This window comes from Pongo pygmaeus, chromosome 4 (genome assembly GCF_028885625.2).
Source record: "Pongo pygmaeus isolate AG05252 chromosome 4, NHGRI_mPonPyg2-v2.0_pri, whole genome shotgun sequence".
NCBI lineage: Eukaryota > Metazoa > Chordata > Mammalia > Primates > Hominidae > Pongo > Pongo pygmaeus.
The window spans coordinates 37,118,109-37,137,416 of record NC_072377.2 but is presented as its reverse complement, the minus strand read 5'-3'; the positions used below and the strand labels follow the sequence as shown (position 1 = coordinate 37,137,416).

The following is a 19,308-nucleotide window of genomic DNA, read 5'->3' as shown; positions in this document are numbered from 1 at the left end:
TAACCTTAACACTTAAAATCGATTATATTATAAATGACATCAGTAGAAGTATTCTTACCTTTATTTGACTTTGATGGTTTATTCTTGATAGGTTTAAGGGAACTTCTTGATTTGTCCTCTCTATCTTTAATAAGTTTCTGAACATCATCCAAAGACAGTTTTTGTAGCACAACTACAGGCTTAGCTCCTTTATTTAGATCTTCAACTAATCCTATTTTTTCTACTTTGTCTTTCGGCTCTCCTTTCATTTCCATTTTTTTTGTCTCCTGAGTAACATTGCCATCTTTATCCCTCTTGATTTTCGGAATGACAAAATTTTTCAGCGCACCAGACCTGCCCCCCAACAAATAACTTGGAAATTCTGCCTTATTGTCAGGGTGTGCTTTATTAGTGTCTACTTTACTCTTGTTACCCTCTGTCCTTTTGTCATCTTTACTATTTGGTGATTTAAAACCAGGTTTATCAGATCTTGATTTATTAGAATCTCCTTGTTTAACACGAGGACTGTCAGGTCTTGATTTCTGTTCCCCAGAAGATGGTCTTTCCCTTGAGTCCCCTGATTCATGCCTGTGTTTTCGTTCTAGTTTATCAGTTTTTGAACTATCAGATTTAATGCCATGTTCATTTCTACTAGAGGATCTCAATGTTTCTGGTCTTCGAACCCTAGACTGATCCCCTCGATGTCGCTCTGATTCACCTCTGTCATCTGATTTTTGTTTATTATCATGGTCACGTCTTAGTGACTCAGAAAGAGATCGCCCATCAGGTCTCTGCTTTAAGGCTTCAGCTCGTTCTGATTTTAACCGAGGTGAGTCAGATTTAGTATCTTGTTTATGTTTAGACACTTCAGGTTTTTTCTCTGCAGATGGCTTTCCAGAATCCCTCCTATTGTCATGCCTGTGTTTTGGTGTTTCAGGTCGCCCTTCATTTTTTTGCTTTGGAGTTTCAGGGCGGCTCTCACCTTTTTGCTTTGGAGTTTCAGGCCTTCCATCACCCTTTTGTTTTGGGGTTTCAGGATGCCCATCACTCTTTTGTTTTGGAGTCTCAGGCCGGCTTTCACCCTTTTGCTTTGGGGTTTCAGGCCTTGATTTTGTTGTTTCTGATCTGCCATTATTTTGTTTGTTGTCATTTGGTTTTGTGTCAGACAGTCTATTTTCATTTTGTTTAGGCTCAACTATGGTGCTCTCGTTTTGTTTGCATTCAGTTGTTCTGCTCTCATTCTGTTTAAGTTCTTCTGTTTGGGTCTCAACTTTAGTTTCTAACTTGTTTTCACTTGATTTTGTCTCCACCAATCGGTTTTCATTTGGTTTAGATTCTGCTAATCTACTTTCACTTTGTTTCACTTCACTCTTTGAAAGCTCAGGATCAGACTTTTTTTTAGGTGTCTCAGGATGGTTTTCTGGTGTAGATTTAAGACTTCCAATAATATCTTCCTGAAGAACAGAAATAGGTGCATCATTACATTGTTTGATTTCTTCAGGCTTTTTTATGGAGTCTGAATCCTGAGTTATAGAAGCCTGAGAGTCCACTCTTCCTGCCTGATGAAGATCAATGCTAACCATTAATGCTGGCCTTGACCCATTTCCCGTAGAACCCGTCTCCTGAGAAGCTGGTCTATTACCTCCTGTAGCACCCCCAGCCTCCTGTGGGTAAGAATCTTGTTTTCTTTTTTTCAAAGGCTTATCTGAAATTTAAAGATAAATATCAATATCAGTAATAGACATGTATTCTTATCTTATTAAAAACCCTATGGACGTTGTTTATCTTTTTAAGGTTATGTTTTTAAAATGGAGCAAAATGCAAATGCAAATATGTACACATAAAATAGTAAGCATGAATGACACAATACTTTGAAAACCAAGGTTTGAAGAAATATGCTTGCGAGATCTCAATAAATATAGTAAAAAGAATGTAATCGCATACTCTTTAAGGATATAAATAAGTGTAAGAATATAAAATGAATAGAACTTATAATGTACCAAATACAAACATATTTATGTTCATAGATGTCAAGGATAAATCAGATTCTTTTCCTAATAATCAAGCAACCAGTTATAAATCATAAAGTCTCACTCAGGTTAATTTTAACTGTTAGCCAAAAACTATAAAGAGCTCCAAATCTGCCAATATACCAAACAGGAAATATAAGCTTTTACTGTATCTAAGATAAGTGTGGAAAAAAAAGAAAGAAAATATATACCACGCCATTGGGAAAAAATGAGTTTAAAAAAAGAATTTAATAACTTGTCATTTAACTTTAATCAATAATTCAAATTCTTTAAAGTGTTAAAAGTGTGAAAGGAGTTTAAAAGCTAACCACAATGTTAGATAGAAGTAAATTTAAAATAAGGAAGCAACAGATACCATAGGTATAGAAAATTTAAAATCAGGGAGCAATAGGTATAAATTAGAATCCTGTCTTAAGCAACTTTCACTGAAGAAAACAGTTCCTACTCTTCGACATAAAGTTATAATGTTCTAGGGGTCTATTCTGGTCTCAGAAAGAAATAATTTACAGTATTATGAAATGTAAAGACAAACGCGCACACAAACACAAATTCACCATTACAATAAAATGTGAAGGTATTTTTAACATCTATATATTTCTGTGTATGACTCCATTTCTGACTTAAGAGGGAGCTAGGTCATTTTCTATAAATTAAATCTCCAGTTAGGTCTTGGGAATGGTTACATTATAGCACCTTGAGGTTTGGCTTCCTTTTGTTTATTTGCTGAATTGCTTGAGTATGTTTTAAAAGTCACTTTTAGTTATTTTAACAAGACAATCTCTAGATTCTCTTGCAATATTCACTAATGTGATATATCATATAAGGAAGATGGTATCACAAGGTTAAAAGTCAAACTGACAACTGAAAAATGGCTCCTTATTGTTAGAGAACCAAGTTGTGATTTCTTTTTTTCCTAATGGAAATGCTTCTTTTATATAGCAAAGTTCCACTGTTTTCTTTTTAAAGTGGGAAGTAGCAGTTCTTGCCAGTTTAAAATCTAATCAAATATAACTGCAATTTACTTAAGATATTTGTTAGTTATATTTTGTAAAACTAAGTCCTTCTGCTCCTTCAGTTATCCAGTCAAATCTATCACCACACATGCTCCATTTGCAAAACACTACCATAATAATTCTAAAGTGTATTATATTATCATTAGATTGTTTCCACCAGTTAAAACTAACATGGTAAGAATTTATAGGAAGTTTTCTACATCAATACCTTAAAAAAGAAATCAGAATACTAAATTTATGTTTATAGAATCCTCTTTTAGAATGTTCTGCCATTCAAAAATCATCTTTATGTTTTGCCACAGGGCAAACCAATTGATATCTCATGAATAAGATGCTTTATCAATTTATACTTATCCCTTAAACTTTTATAAGAATCTAGAAATTCAAAGAGTATAACCTAAGATTTCTATATTTTTGATGAAATATGCTTTGTAAAAATAATTAAAATGGTAGCCTAATCATACTTAAGATATACAACAATATAGGTCTCAGGCATCTGAAGATTTAAGGTATCTATGGCTCATTCTTTTATGCAGAGTCTTCAGAAAAACATTAACATAGCTTAGAGGGTTGATTTTTAAAGGATTACAAAATACTCAAGAGTTTATATATTATTAACCTCAATTGAATTTACCTTAAGACATTAAAATGAAAATTTAGCAAATAAAATAAGTTAGTTTCAAAGAAATGATATATTTTATTTAAACTATGAATCCTATGATTATTTATAATAAAAAATGTATGAAAGTATTTGCACACAAGTAATTAAGATTGGGAAACATCTTACCATTGTTTTTCAGTTATATAAAATGCTGTTAAATACAAAATTTTAATCGTTCAACTACTGAAAAGTACTTTACTCCTGTAAAACTTGGAAAATTTTCATTACTGTGGCAAGGATTCTTAGGTATGTTAAGAGCATGCATGTTCTGATTCACTTGGTCTGATTCAATTCCACCATGAACTTACTCCTTATAAAGCAGCTCTGAATCTGTACAGGTCACTTTTGTCCACCCACTTTTGTTATGAGTCTTCATTACATCATAACCACCTAATAATCATGGAAAGCCATCTCTATGAAGAATCAATTTGGTATTTAGGACAGTGATCACCTGTAAGCCCTCTTCAGCACTGGGAACCATAAGATTAGCTATCAGAATACATATATTCCTAAAGAAAATGCATACAAAAGGATTATCGTAATCTCAAAACCAACACTTGTCATCCAGATGCTGCTATTCTCAAAATAAGATGCAGCCCTTACAGAAATTCTGAACTCAATTATGCTTACAAGAAAAACAAACTATACCACTTACTTAAATCTACAAGTGATAAATGAAAACACTTAAAGCAGAAAGCACAATAATTGTGTATACATGGTAGCCAATTATGTAAAATGAAAACACACCACTCCTCAACCACAATACAGGCTGAGTGGCTAATTGTCCTATTCCTTGTACCAAATCCCAGTCTCTTATTCCAAATGACAGTAGGTAATCATTGACTTTTAACAAGGGCTATAGTGCAAGAATACTGTAACATTATAAAAACATTAGTGAAGCTGAGCCATTCCTTATACTTGCTAACATGGAAAGTGGACCTTAGGAAAAGATGAAATAGGCAAAGATGAACAAAGGAACCCCCTCTTTGACAAAAGAAAGCAGAAATTTTCAGCACATGAAAAAGGTATTAATATCTACTGACAGGTCATCCCAGAAGCAAAGAAAGATGAATAGCCTTTTAAAATTAATTTATGTAATTAGAGACACTAAAAGTATGAGCAAAAGGATTGAGAAAAGGGTCCTTTTGGAATATTATAAAATATTAGGTTACAAAGTTGCCTTATCAATGTATATACAGAACTGCTCAAAGAGAGAACAGGACAAAGGGACATAAATACCTAGCAGCTAGAAAAATGTCTTTCTTGTGTGGAACAAGGGTACAATAGGGTCTACCACAGCCTAGGTAAAACACTTCTTAAGATTATTCTGTCCCTTTATTTGAATTCCACAAATATTCTACTTTTGTTGAACTTTCTAATCTTACTTATGAGATATAGTGTTTTTGATTCCTGGTTATTGAATGGAATATTTCTCTCACAGTAAACGAATATATTGGCAAACAAACTCATATCCTAAAGTACAACTAGTAGGCCAGACAAATAGTCCTGCCTGCTCCATATCACCAGTAATACAACAGTTGTAAAAAAGTCCTCAGTGCCAAATGTTTGAATATATTAAATGTCAACTTTAACATTTAGTCTTTAATAAGTAAAAATAATGGTAACTAGGGACAAATTAATTTCAAGGAAGTATTTAATCTCTTAAGGGCTCTAAAACCACCACTTCAGAAGAATTTTGCTTTTATTTATGACCTCACCTACACCCTTGGACCAATATACACACCTTTAATCATCTCAAAATCTCAAGGTAACTTCTTATATAACAAATACCATCCCATCACACAATGCAGAAACTGAATGCAATATGCCAAGTTCAAATCAAAAGGGTTAGGTGGCATCTAAGTTCCAAAAGTTTTCAAATACGGTCATGTATTTCATGTATTGCTTAACAACAGGATACATTCTGAGAAATGCATTGTTAGGAGATTTCTCTGTTACGTGAACATCATATAGTATATTCACATAAACCTAGATGATATCGCCTACTATATACCTAGGCTATATGGTATAGCTTATTGCTCCCAGGCTATAAACCTGTACAGCACATTACTATACTGAATACTATAGGCAACTGTAACACAATGGTAAGCATTTGTGTATCTAAAACATATCTAAACATAAAAAAGGTAGAGTAAATATACAATATTATATTTTTATGGGACCACCATTGTATATAAAGTCTGGTGTGAAATGAAACATCATTGTGTGATACATGACTATAAATCCACGAAATAAGAGCAAAGTGGCTTTCAGAAAACAAGTTAGAAATAACAACAATAATATGAACTCAGCAAAACCTACTTTAATCCTCAGGATATCACCACATACCTGTATTTTCACCAAAATTGAATGTCAACTCTGCTCATTCAACTTTTCAGTTATCTGTTAACTATGCCATCACAGATTACAGAAAAAACTATTTAGATAATTGAAAATAAAATATACAAGTTTCTACAAGAACAGTACGTTGTACCTGTTGACTTTGTTCTATTTTTCCAAAGGAAAGTTTGCAGTATAAAATAAGTTTGCTAATATGCAATTAGAACTATATATGACCCTTATTTTAATTCCATTTTTATAAGTAGAAGCTTTGGATTCAACAAACATGATACATAAAAAAAGGTCACCATTCCTTCTCTGTTTTTGTTACTATCAACAACTATTAAAATTCACTTAAAACGTACATTCTTTTTCAAGAACACATTTTTCCATAATACAGATTTAATGTCATGCAAAAATTCAGTTATCAGGGTAACTAATATTTCTTGGTCAGGGAATTGTGATATTGCATGTTTCCTGCAAAACTGGCTATCCTAAGATTCAGGAATTTTGAACAGGTTAATAAGAAAAGCTGAGTAATATTCCCTTTTTTATTTGATATACGCATACTTTTATAACAGGTTAGAGGAAGAGATATAATTTGGAACCTATGTATTTATTTCCTGAACCTCACACTGCAAACTAAAGAGAAAAGGTACAAGCAACATTTCACCCTTAATATCAAAACTTTACCAGTTAAAAAAAAAATTCCAGAAGTCCTACCCAGAGCAATCAGGCAAGATAAAGGAATATTAGGCATCCAAATAGGAAAAGAGGAAGTCAAATTATCTCTGTTCACTGATGACATGATCCCATACTTAGAAAACCCTAAAAATTCCTCCAAAAGATTCATAGACCTGATAATGTCGATAAAGCTTTAGGATACAAAATAAATGTACCAAAATCAGTAGCATGTCTATACAGCAATAACGTTTGAGCTGAGAACCAAATCAAGAACTCAATCTCATTTACAATAGCCACACACACAAAATAAAATACCTAGGAATACATTTAAACAAGGAGTTGCAAGAGCTTTACGAGGACAGCTACAAAACACTGATAAAATAAATCATAGATAACACAAACAAATCAAAAACATTCCATGCTCATGGATAGGAACAATCAATATTGTTAAAATTGACTATACTGCCCAAAGTAATCTACAGATTCAACACTATTCCTATCAAACTACCAATGTAATTTTTCAAAGAACTGGAAAAACTATCCTAAAATTTATATAAAACCAACAAAGAACCTGAATAGCCAAAGCAATCCTCAGCAAAAAGAATAAAGACGGTAGCGTCATATTAGGAAACTTCAAACTACACTGCAAGACTACAGTAAGCAAAACAGCATGGTAGTGGTATAAAAATAGGCACACAGATCAATGAACAGAATAGAGAACCCAGAAATAAAGCCACATACCTAAAAACAACTGATCTCCAACAAAGTTGACAAAAATAAACAATGGAAAAAGTACACGCTATTCAATAAATGGTGCTGGGAAAACTGGCTAGCCATATGCGGAAGAATGAGATGGGACTCCTGCCTCTCACCTATACAAAAATTAACTCAAGATGAATTAAATATATAACTGTAAGACCTCAAACAATAAAAATCCTAGAAGAAAACCTGCAAAAAAACTCTTCTGGGACATTGTCCTAATTAAAGAATTTATGACTAAGACCTAAAAAGCAAAAACAACACAAAGAAAAATTGACAAATGGGACTTAATTAAACTAAAGAGCTTCTGTACAGCAAAAGAAACCATAGCAGAGTAAACAGACAACCTAGAGAATGAGAGAAAATATTTACAAACTATGCATCCAACAAAGGTCTAATACTGAGAATCTATAAAGAACTCAAACAAATCAACAAGAAAAAAACAACCCACTAAAAAGTGCGCAAAAGACATGAACAGACACTTCTCAAAAGAAGACGTACACGCAGCCAACAAACATTTAAAAAAAATGCTCAATATCATTAATCATCAGAGAAATGCAAATTAAACCACAATGAGATACAATGTTACACCAGTCAGAATGGCTATTATTAAAAAGTCAAAAAATAACAGAGGTTGCAGAGAAAAGGGAACATTTACACACTGTTGGTGGGAATGTAAATTAGTTCAACCGTTATGAAAAACAGTATGGAGATTTCTCAAAGAACAAAAAATAGAACTACCATTTGACCTAGTAACCCCACTACCGGGTTTCTATCTATAGGGAAAAAAATTACTTTATAAAAAAGACACCTGCACTCATATGTTTATCACAGCACTATTTACAATAGCAAAGTTACAGAATCAACCTAAGCGTCCATCAGGAGTGGACTGGATAAACAAAATGTGGTATATATACACCATGGTACACAATCATAAAGAAGAATGAAATCATGTCCTCTGCAGCAACATGGATGAAGTTTGAGGCCATTATCTACCCTAAGTGAAATACCGCAGAAACAGAAAACGAAACACTACAGGTTCTCACTTGTAAGTGGGAATTCAACAATGGGCATACATGGACATAAAGTTGAAAACAACAGACACAGGGGACTCAAAAACGGGGGAAAGAGGGACGAAGCCAAGGTTGAAAAACTATCTAATGGGTACTATAATCACTATTTGGGTGACGGGTTCACTAGAAGCCCAAACCTCACCATCACACAATATACCCATGTAACAAACCTATATATATATCCCCTGAATCTATATTAAAAAAAAAAAAAAGACAAAAAAAAAATCCCAGCTCCCTAGCCAGTAAAATGAAGACTTCTAGCAATCTCTTTATTTGCATCTATTTCTGATTTACATGTTGCAAACATTGTAGTACAACAATTACTAAATACAGTCCATTTTTTTTCAATAACATTAAAATGGGCCATCATGACAGGCAGGAGATATAATACTAATCTTCAGCATGTTTCTTAGCACAGAAACACAATTATCTAGTCATGATCCTGTCAAACACTGAACACATCGTATATAAAAATCAGCTCTACCCAATATCAAGAAGTTTTATCATTACCAAGAAATAAAGTATAAGAACTGAAAATCAACCTAGAATATTTTAATCATAAAATTAAATCATAAAGCATGCCTTTGGTCTGATCAAATGTGTATATGCATTTATATAGCAATGAAATTCATCAATTATATTGCTAATTTCAATCACTGATTGATCAGTCTCTTAAAACATGAAAGAAATTTTGTATACAGTGTATACCAAATTACTAAGAACTTACTAGGAATTTATTTTTGTTTGATTATGAAGCACAAGGAAAGCTCATAAACTCATAGACCAGGTATGTCTTGAAACTCCATCCTAACATACTAGTCAGACAAAAGCGAACACTTCACTGTAATTACCACCAAAAGACTCCTAATTTCTAAGGTTTGCTATTTAATATTAACTCTTTCCATGATTTGTTTACTAAAAAAATTTGACATTATTAAGCCAGTAGGATCATAAACCAAGTGAAATATCTAACTGCCTAATAAGCATACACACGAGCTTTTCTTAAATGTACCTGTTCAAAATAATTCTACAGTGGTTAACCTTGTTTCAGCAGAAAAAAATTTGAAGGTGCACAACAATATTAACATAACTTGTGAAATATACATGTCATATAGAAATGCTAATATTCATTTTAGCAGAAAAGCACAAATAAGTAAAATCATATAGTACATAATGAGTAACAGACCTGTAGTAGAGAATTACCAAATCTCATATAGTTGTTTCAGACAATAAATGAAATTGTTACGAATTTAACTTCTGCATTATAAGTATTAGTAATAAAAATATGTACTTGAGTAGACATAAATTATACAAAATATTTGGAAAAAAAGTAATGTGAAAAAAATTTTTGACACTATAATTACATATTTGCCCAGATGATGAAGTGGTAATAATGAGATTATTTTACCTTTATCTTGAACTTCTTTTGAGAAGCGCTCCCTTTCAATAGCTGATTCTCTCTCTATTCGCTCAATTTCAGCCAATGCATCCAATTCCACTTCATCATATATAGGTCCCTGTTGTGATACCTGTTGTTGATTCTGTACCACAGAAGTCTGGGGTTGTTTTGCAGCAACTGAAGTGTTCTGTTGTAAAACAGGCACTTGATTTGCTGGAAGGAATGCTGTTTGTTCTTGCTGCGACAAACATTGAGCAGCATTTGGTGGGCGGTTTACATCTTGTGGAGTAATGGGTGTTTTTGAAGTCTGTCCTGGGTACTGCACATTAAAAGGAATATCATTTTCTGAAACATTGCTATTTTCCACACCAGAAATCATATCCTCTTGCTGGTCCATGTCTGAAGACCTTACACGAGAAAGTCTTAATGTAAGTTTAGTAGAGTCCTTGGATGGAGAACTAATTATATCATACATTGCCGCTTTCTCACTCTGCTCTTTTTCATCCTTGCCTAATTTCATTTTCTTTTGCTTCTTTTGTTTTCTTTCTGGAGAATCTAGCAAGATATCTGGTGGAACATCTCGAGGTGATGAACAAGGTAGAGACTGAGATTGTAGGATTAAAGGCGGTCTTGAGCCTAGAAAAATAATTCGATAGAAATAACAGTTGTGCTGGTTTCACATTTTCTTACAATGTGATAGAAATATTAGTAAGTGACAATATAGTAATGCTAGAAAAAAATAAGAAATTATATAATCCAAGCTACTTATTTACAAAAGATGAAAAGAAAGCTTAAAGACTTGTCCCACACAGTTGTTTAGCTTGCTAGTAGATAATCTAAAATCTAGGTTTGAATCTAAGTATGAGTATTCAATTTTTCAGACCAGTATTATTTCTATATTTTTGTGCCTATAAAGTGTACATATTTAGCTTTATAGGGGTAAAAAGTTCATTGCTTCTAAAGATGATACAACACAAATATTTTGGGCACGACCATCTCTGTTCTTTCATGGACTATCTGGGAAAACGGATATATCCTGATTAAAGTAAGAATAAGTATGCTTTTGTTAAATTACACAAAAATAACAATTTAATCCTAGAGACTATCTTACATGAATACCACTGGGATGATAACAAAAAGCAAGCGGTCAATTTACAATTACTACAGCCTTTACTTACTTCAAAAACTGGTGGTAAAATATTGATTTATACTTTTATGTGGTCTTCTCTTTCTCCCTTAACATCATTCACATTCTTCAGCTTGCTAATCCTCTTTTTATTAGAAAAATAAATAAGCTCAGTAAATTTCAAGGCCCAATAAAATATATTGAGCCCAGAGTCCATTAAATCAACCAATGTTATATGAAACAGGAAGGTGTTAAAAATAATCAGATGGAAAAATTATCCTAGTTAATAAGCCTTCAGACAAAAATTATCCTTCAGACATGAAGGAAAAAGTGCATTGATATGCTTCAGAAATAATAGTATAACTGCATCTGAATAATGTATACATTTATCATTAAACTATAAAATATTTAAAAACTTGTAAGAAATTGTAAAAATTGGTCAAGATAAAAGTTTTTTTACAGACAGAACTTAAACCTAGAACTGCCTTAAATTAAGCTTTCAGTCTTTTTCCATGATACATAAATCTGGACTTTCAATTAGCAAGGTTAATGTATTTTAAATGTTATCTATAAACATACAACTTTATTTATTGAATCAAGTGTGATAAAGATGATATGGGAGCAATTAACTATATATGTTAGTCTAACATTTTGTGTCAGAGTTGTGAAAGGTGCTTTACGTAGCAATTCACTTGATTTTTACAACATTCTTGAGTATTAGCTTTAAAATTTTTCAGAAATGGAACATGAAGCCTACAGAGGTTAAGAAATTTGCCTAAGGTTATGTAGTTAACAAACCTGAAGATTTAAAACAAGATTTGTCTAAGTCTGAATTGTAATATACCATTATGCCTTTGTATTTAAATTCTATGCGGCAAATTATATACACTTTAGAACAAACTTCAAATTCTAATAATTAATCTAAAAATCAAGATAGACTGACAATGCACTTACCCTTCAAAACTAGTTAGAAAACAACTTCATAACAGAAGTTCAAGTTTTTGGTGAATAATATATTAGTGAGGTTATTTGTTTTAAAGTTTTCCATTTCTATCTAAAGTTCATCTACTATTTATCTATCTAATCTCAAGAGTCAGAAGAAAAAAAGCTAGTTATCTAGATCAATCACCTATCTCCCTGTTCTCTTTCCCTGGCAATCTAAATAACTTCTCACCTTGACAACACTTGTGGGATATGTATCTAACCTACACATAGTTACTCTGGAAGTTTTTCTCCCTTTCAGAAGCTGGGTTTTTGTCCCTGAAAATTCATACAATTTACAGAACTGAAATGGCTCATAAGAGCTCAACTTTCACCCTATGAAAAATGTCCTTGACAGAAAACCAAACACCGCATGTTCTCACTCTTAAGTGGGAGCTGAACAATGAAAACACATGGACCCAGGGAGGGGAACATCACACACCAGGGCCTGTTGGAGGGTAGGGGGCAAGAAGAGGGAGAGCATTAGGACAAATACCTAATGCAGGCAGGGCTTAAAACCTAGACAACAAGCCTGGTGTGGTGGCTCACGCCTGTAATCCCAGCACTTTGGGAGGCTGAGGCGGGCGGATCATGAGGTCAGGAGTTCGAGACCAGCCTGACCAACATGGTGAAACCCTGTCTCTACTAAAAATACAAAAAAAAAATCACCCGGCTGTGGTGGCATGCGCCTGTAATCCCAGCTACTCAGGAGGCTGAGGCAGGAGAATCGCTTGAACCTGGGAGGCGGAGATTGCAGTTAGCCGAGATCATGCCACTGCACTCCAGCCTGGGTGACAGAGTGAGACTCTGTCTCAAAAGAAAGAAAGAAAAAAACCTAGAAGACGGGTTGATAGGTGCAGCAAATCACTATGGCACACGTATACCTATGTAACAAACCTGCACATTCTGCACATGTATCCCAGAACTTAAAGTAAAATAAAATAAAAATTTTTAAAAAATTTTGAAAAAAAAAAAGAAAAATGTCCTTGATAAATAGTAGGAATACAATCAGTGAAAAAAAGATCTTTACCATATGAAGCAGATAGGAGGTAAAATATCTTTATGTTTTAGATGGCTATAATTAGAAATTCTCATTACTTGAGAGAATATATTACCAGCTATGTTAAAATTAATTATAAGCTAATTTTAAAAAGTAGAAGACAGTATTCTCTTCCAACAAACTGATAATTAAAACTATTTGACTACAATTTTAAGTATTTTAAAAACTGGCTCAAACCTGGACTTAAATTCACAATTTTGTGAATCTGTGACAAATAGAAGACTATGCAAGGTTCTTTGAAAATTCAAAGATAAACAAACTGAAATTCGTGTACATAAAGTAGTAAAAGTTTTTACAAAAAATATAAACCAATAGCTTGAGGAGATTAGGGGAGGGCCCATGGAAGATCACCCATTTAACTTAGACCTGGAATAAAAGATAGAATTTTAAAAGGCAGAGATAAAAGTAGATGTGAGAGATTAAAGAATGTAACAATAGAACAGGTTAGATTTGATAAATGACTAAATAGTTGAGAAGAGACTTTATGATAACTTAACATTTTTAAGTTACAATGATTCAGGACTGGAATAGCATTAAGACAGATGGGATGGCAGAAAGAAAAGTGAAAACCATTTTGAACATGAATTTGAAATATCTGCTAGGTATGAAGGAAGTTTTGTCTGGAAATGAAGAATTACAACTTGGGAGACAAGACTAGAGCCAAAGATTGATTTAGGAGTCTTATGCATGAAAATAATCAATGCTGTTAATGAAACTTAATAAAACGGCCAGGGAAAAAAGTACGATGAGTGATAAAAGGTCTAATAATAGAAATCTTGAGAAGAATAAGGAGAAGAGCTAATGAAGAAAAAAAGTATCAACGAAAGAAGTGGGAGAAAAACAGATGGGTTCATATGAAATAAGTCTTTTTGGAGGAAAGAGGAAAGCTGATCAAAAATTTCAATATTTAAGAGAAGAATGTTGTGGTTTGAAAAGACCACTGGATTTATCAAAGAGAATGGATACTGGATGTATCTGAGAATACTATCAACAGATTACTGGGTAAGTGGAAGATGAATGAATCAATGAATAGGGACAGATTTAAATCCCATGATCCAGACCTGCTTGTACAGGTTTATTTTTTTTTCTACAATGAAAAAAAAATACAGAACAACTTTTTAATATCTGCTTTAGGAAGTTTGAGTTCTTTAATCAACTTCAAATATAAAATATACAGAAGGAAATTTTAGTTACAGTAATACCTTTAGGAGTTCCTTCACTTCCAGCAGGGGAGCAGACTGGCTGTGGAGATCTCAAGGGAAAAGATGCAGCATTCCTCATTGTTGAAGAATCTCCATCCTAAAAATAGAGTATACAATTTATCTTTTGAATGACAGGAGAGGCTTTATAGAAATCTTAAAGAGAACCAATAAGAGACATAAATTACTGACAGGTAAAGTGTTGGAATTCAAAAGCATAATTCTTCTGCACTTTCCTGTTTTCTTCTCGGTATATCTTAGAAGAATTGAAATTGTATCCAAAAGAATCAACAGCCTAAGCATGGCAATGAATAAAAAAATTTGTATTACTAGTATGCTCCATTTTTGTTTGCTTTTTTCTACAAAAGGAGCTATGAATACTCTACCAGGTGGTAAATGTCTTGAGGGCAGAGTTTATTGTCATCTGTATTATCCTTAGACACATGCAGCTTACATAAAATACAATCAAATCAATAGCAAGGCAAATTTCCAGAATGTGGAATATTTTAATAACATCAAGGCAACATTAAATTTCAGACACAAAACTCTGTACAAGTATTAGAGGGAAAAAGAGTCAAGTACTAATAAATACAGGCTCATTATCTAAAAAAAAAAAATTTTAGTGTGAGCAGTATTAACCTAAAACTGAAATATTTCATTAAGAACCTAAACCTCGAGGTCACAGGGGTCAGCCAACTTTTCATTATAAAGGAACTGAGAATAAATATTTTAGGCTCTGTGGGCCACATACAGTCTCTGTCGCATATATATATATATATATATTTTTAAATAACTCTTTATAAATGTAAAAACCATTCTCACTTTGTGGTTCAGGCTACTGGTCACACTTGACCAATCCTGCTCTAGACTAAGCTCTGTATGTGCAGGAGCCATGTTGTACTCAGTACCTAGTATAATGATATAAGGTAGGTATCATTCACATTTTGAAATGGAAATACTAGGTTATATGACAAATATTAGAACTATTTTATCACCTTAATGATAATATATTACATACGTCACTACTTAGCCTGTGCACCATGTGTAGGTAGTCCTCACTTGAACCATGTCTAGGATTATCAGCATGATGATTAGCTGAATTGCCAGACAACGGACCAGAAACTTTATTATCATGTATGTTTCTCAAACCACCTGCAACAATGGGACTTGATACCGACGCTGAAATTAATAAGAATAAAAAAAAGGTTTATTTAAAAGATTCTTAACATTCTTGGAGAATAATAATTATTCACAAATATTTTAAGCATATAGAAATTACAGAGAATAATATAACAGATACTCAGGTACTGACTACTTAGTTTGATCAAATCTTAACACTCTGCCAGATTCTGATCTATTTTTGAAAAGAACTAAAACATTACAAATATAGTTGAAGATATCCATTTATCTGTTATTTCTCTCCTCTATTCCTTTCCTTTTACTCCCTAGAGGTAACCACTATTTTGATCTGAGTTTATTCTGCCTATGTGTTATCTTTATACCTTTGCTATGCATGAATATAGTCCTAAGTAATTCACTGTATTGTTTTTACATTGTAATTTTATATAGATGATTTATGTATCTATCCTTATATAACTTGTTTTTCCATTTAATATTATACTGAGATTATATATATATAGTTTTAAATTCTTTTATTTATTTATTTTTTTTACAGACAGCTCTGTTGCCTAGACTGGAGTTCACTGGCATGATCATAGCTCACTGTAACCTCAAACTCTTGGGTTCAAGTGATCCTCTTGCCTCAGCCTTCTGAATAGCTAGGACTACAGGAACCTGCCACCGCATCTGGCTTTTTCTTTTTTTGGTAGAGATGGGGTCTTGCCATGTTGCCCAGGCTGGTCTCAAACTCCTGGCTTCAAATGACCCTTCTGCCTTAGCCTCCCAAAGCACTGAGATTACAGGCAGATGTGAGCCACTGTGCCTGGCCTAAATCCATTTATTTTAAATAATTACATATACTCTGATGTATGATGTACACTATTTATTTGTTCATTCTTATGTGGATGTTCAAATTGCTTAAAATGCTTGCTGCCATAAACAATGTTGCAATGCATGTTCTTGTACGTAAGGACTGTTTTTATAAATGTGTAAAAGCTCTAGGTGCCAATACCTAGGAGTGAAATTGCCAGATATGCATATTTTTAAACCTTACTAAATAACATATTACTTATGACCATTTGTATTCATTGGTGGCGTATGAGAGTTCCCACTGTTCTATATCCTTGCCAGTAATTTTTATCATTCTAAGGGTAGGAAATGTTTCTGACAGTCACTTTAATTTGGATTTCCTTGATTACTAGTGAAGCCAAGCATCTTCTCTTGTGTACTGGCCATTCAGATCCCCTCCTTTATACAAAGTCATAACAAGACAGCCTCCTGTATCTTCTAAAAGCCTTACAATTTTGGTTTTTCAGTTAGGTCTTTAACCCATGTAAAACTTATTTTTAAGTGTGAGATAGGGATCCAATGTTACTTGTTTCCATATGAATAACTGCATCATTAATTAAAGAAATCATTCTTTCCCCCGTTAAGATATAATGCCATATGGACCAAGTTTACGTTTGTCCATGGGTATGTTCCTAAGCTCTTCATCATGTTCCACTTCACTGTATGTTATTTTTCCATGCCTGCACCAATATTACAATAAATCTTGACTGCTGTTAGACTGAGCTGCTACACTTCATTCCTTATTATTTTGTCTATTCTTGAACTTCTTCTATATGAATTTATAGAAGCAGGTTAAATTTCACAAAAACCTTCCTTGAGATTTTTTATCAGTGTTATACTGAATTTATAGATATGGGTGTAATAATAATCTTTACCCTATTGAGTCTTCCTATCCATGAAGATGGCATAACTCTTCATTTTCTTAAGTTTTCTTCTATCTCTTTCAAAAGTTTTGTAATTTGCTCCACAAAAGTCTTTTATATCTTTCATTAAATTTATTCCTAGGTATCTTGTGGTGTTCTTTTAAATTGTTAATGCTATCAAAAAAGATTACAATTATACCTGTTTATTGCTGTATATAAAAATGCAATTGATTTCATTATAATGATGTCATATCCAGTAACTAACTGGAATGCTTTTATTAATTCTAGTATCTTGTCTGTAGCTTATCTCGGATTTTCTATGAAGACAATTATGTCACCTGAAAATGACACTTTTTTCTTCCTTACCAATAATTATACATAGTTTTAACACTTCTTATCTTCCTGTATTGGCTGGGACACCCACTAAATAAATGTCATTATAGGCATTCATGTCCTGTTCCTGAATTGAAACAAAATGTTTCTAATTTTTTCTACCACTAGGTAAGATGAAATCAACGTCTTCTCCTTTTTTTTCCATACAGATGGGGTCTTGCTGTATTGCACAGGCTAGACTCAAACTCCTGGGCTTAAGTGATCCTCCTGCCTTGGCCACTTGAGTAGCTGGGACTACAGATGTGCACCATCACACCCAGCTTAATGTATTTTTCTTCTTTTTTTTTTGAGACGGAGTCTTGCTCAGTTGCCCAGGCAATCTCGGCTCACTGCAAGCTCTGCCTCCCAGGCTAACGCCATTCTCCTGCCTCAGCCTCCGGAGTAGCTGGGACTACAGGCGCCCGCCACTACGCCTGGCTAATTTTTTTGTATTTTTAGTAGACACGGGGTTTCACTGTGTTAGCCAAGATGGTCTCGATCTGCTGACCTCGTGATCCGCCAGTCTCGGCCTCCCAAAGTGCTTAATGTATTCTTATTCAGTGAAAAGTTTTAAATGTCATGAATGGAAGTTGAATCTTTCTGAATGCTCTTTTGAGACCTATTAAAAGGCTCACAGGACCCCAGCCCCATAATCTGAATTATATTAATTGTCTTCTACTAACCAATTCATATATATATCTAATTTTGTCATATAGGTTGATAACACTGCTTATTCGGTTTCTTTTCTTTTCTTTTTTCTTTCTTTCTTTTTTTTTTTTTTGAGACAGAGTCTCACTCTGTCGCCCAGGCTAGAGTGCAGTGGCGTGATCTCAGCTCACTGCAACCTCTGCCTCCCAGGCTCAAGCCATCCTTCCACCTCAGCCTCCAAATAGCTGGGACTACAGGCACACACCACCATGCCTGGCTAATTTTTTGTGGAGAGAGATGGAGTTTCACCATGTTGCCCAGGCTGGTCTTGAGTTCCTAAGCTTCAAGCAATCTGCCCACTCTGGCCTCCCAAAGTGCTAGGATTACAAGAGTGAGCAATCATGCCTGGCCTCGTTTCTTAATATTTGTTTAAAAAATTTGTTTCACCTTAAGGCTTAAGGATCACTTAAGCCCAAGAGTTTGAGTCTAGCCTGTGCAATACAGCAAGACCCCACCTGTATGGAAAAAAGAAAAAGAGATTGATTTAATCTTACCTAGTGGTAGAAAAAAATTAGTAACATTTTGTTTCAATTCGGGAACAGTACATGAACGTTCACGTATGATGATTGATTTATAATTTTCCTTTCTCATACTCTCCTCACTTCACCTGATTTTGGTATCCAGATTGTAATTTAACTTTATAAAAAGAGTTGAGAAAGTGTTGCTGTTTTTCTTTTTTCTGGAATGGATTAAGATTAGACTATCTCTTCATTTAATGTTTGGTAGAACTTGTTAGAATAGTCTGAGTATGTTTTTATCCCTTTCCCCTTCTTTTAAGGGAGGTAGATTTTGGACTACTGAGTGAGGTATATGAATTTTAAATTATACGATAGATACTGTCAAACACACGGTTCTCTAAAAAAGTTGTACCAATTTATATCACTATGAAGACTGAAATGTTTATCAATCTGATATAAAATTTTATTTCATCTTAATTTTGAATGCATCTCTATGAGCTAAGGTGACCACAATTTCATATATTTATTAAATCTTTCTGTATCGACTTGGCTATTCTTTTCCAGTAAATTGCCTGTTTACTTCTTTAGTTCATTTTTGTCTTGTTCTTATTGATCTCTATGAGATTTTGGTATAT

At 33.5% G+C, this 19,308-nt stretch overlaps 1 protein-coding gene across 2 annotated transcripts in view; it reads right to left on the bottom strand.

Moving 5' to 3' along the window:
- Positions 1–19,308, bottom strand: part of NIPBL (NIPBL cohesin loading factor) — a 202,422-nt gene that overhangs the window by 81,038 nt on the left and 102,076 nt on the right. For both annotated transcript variants that reach the window (XM_054487074.2, XM_063664732.1), the window contains exons 7-10: positions 15,323–15,483; positions 14,308–14,404; positions 9,948–10,574; positions 59–1,684 (exon numbers count right to left, since the gene is read on the bottom strand). In XM_054487074.2, coding sequence (XP_054343049.1) covers positions 59–1,684; positions 9,948–10,574; positions 14,308–14,404; positions 15,323–15,483 — 2,511 coding nt within the window. The remainder of the gene's footprint in view (positions 1–58; positions 1,685–9,947; positions 10,575–14,307; positions 14,405–15,322; positions 15,484–19,308) is intronic.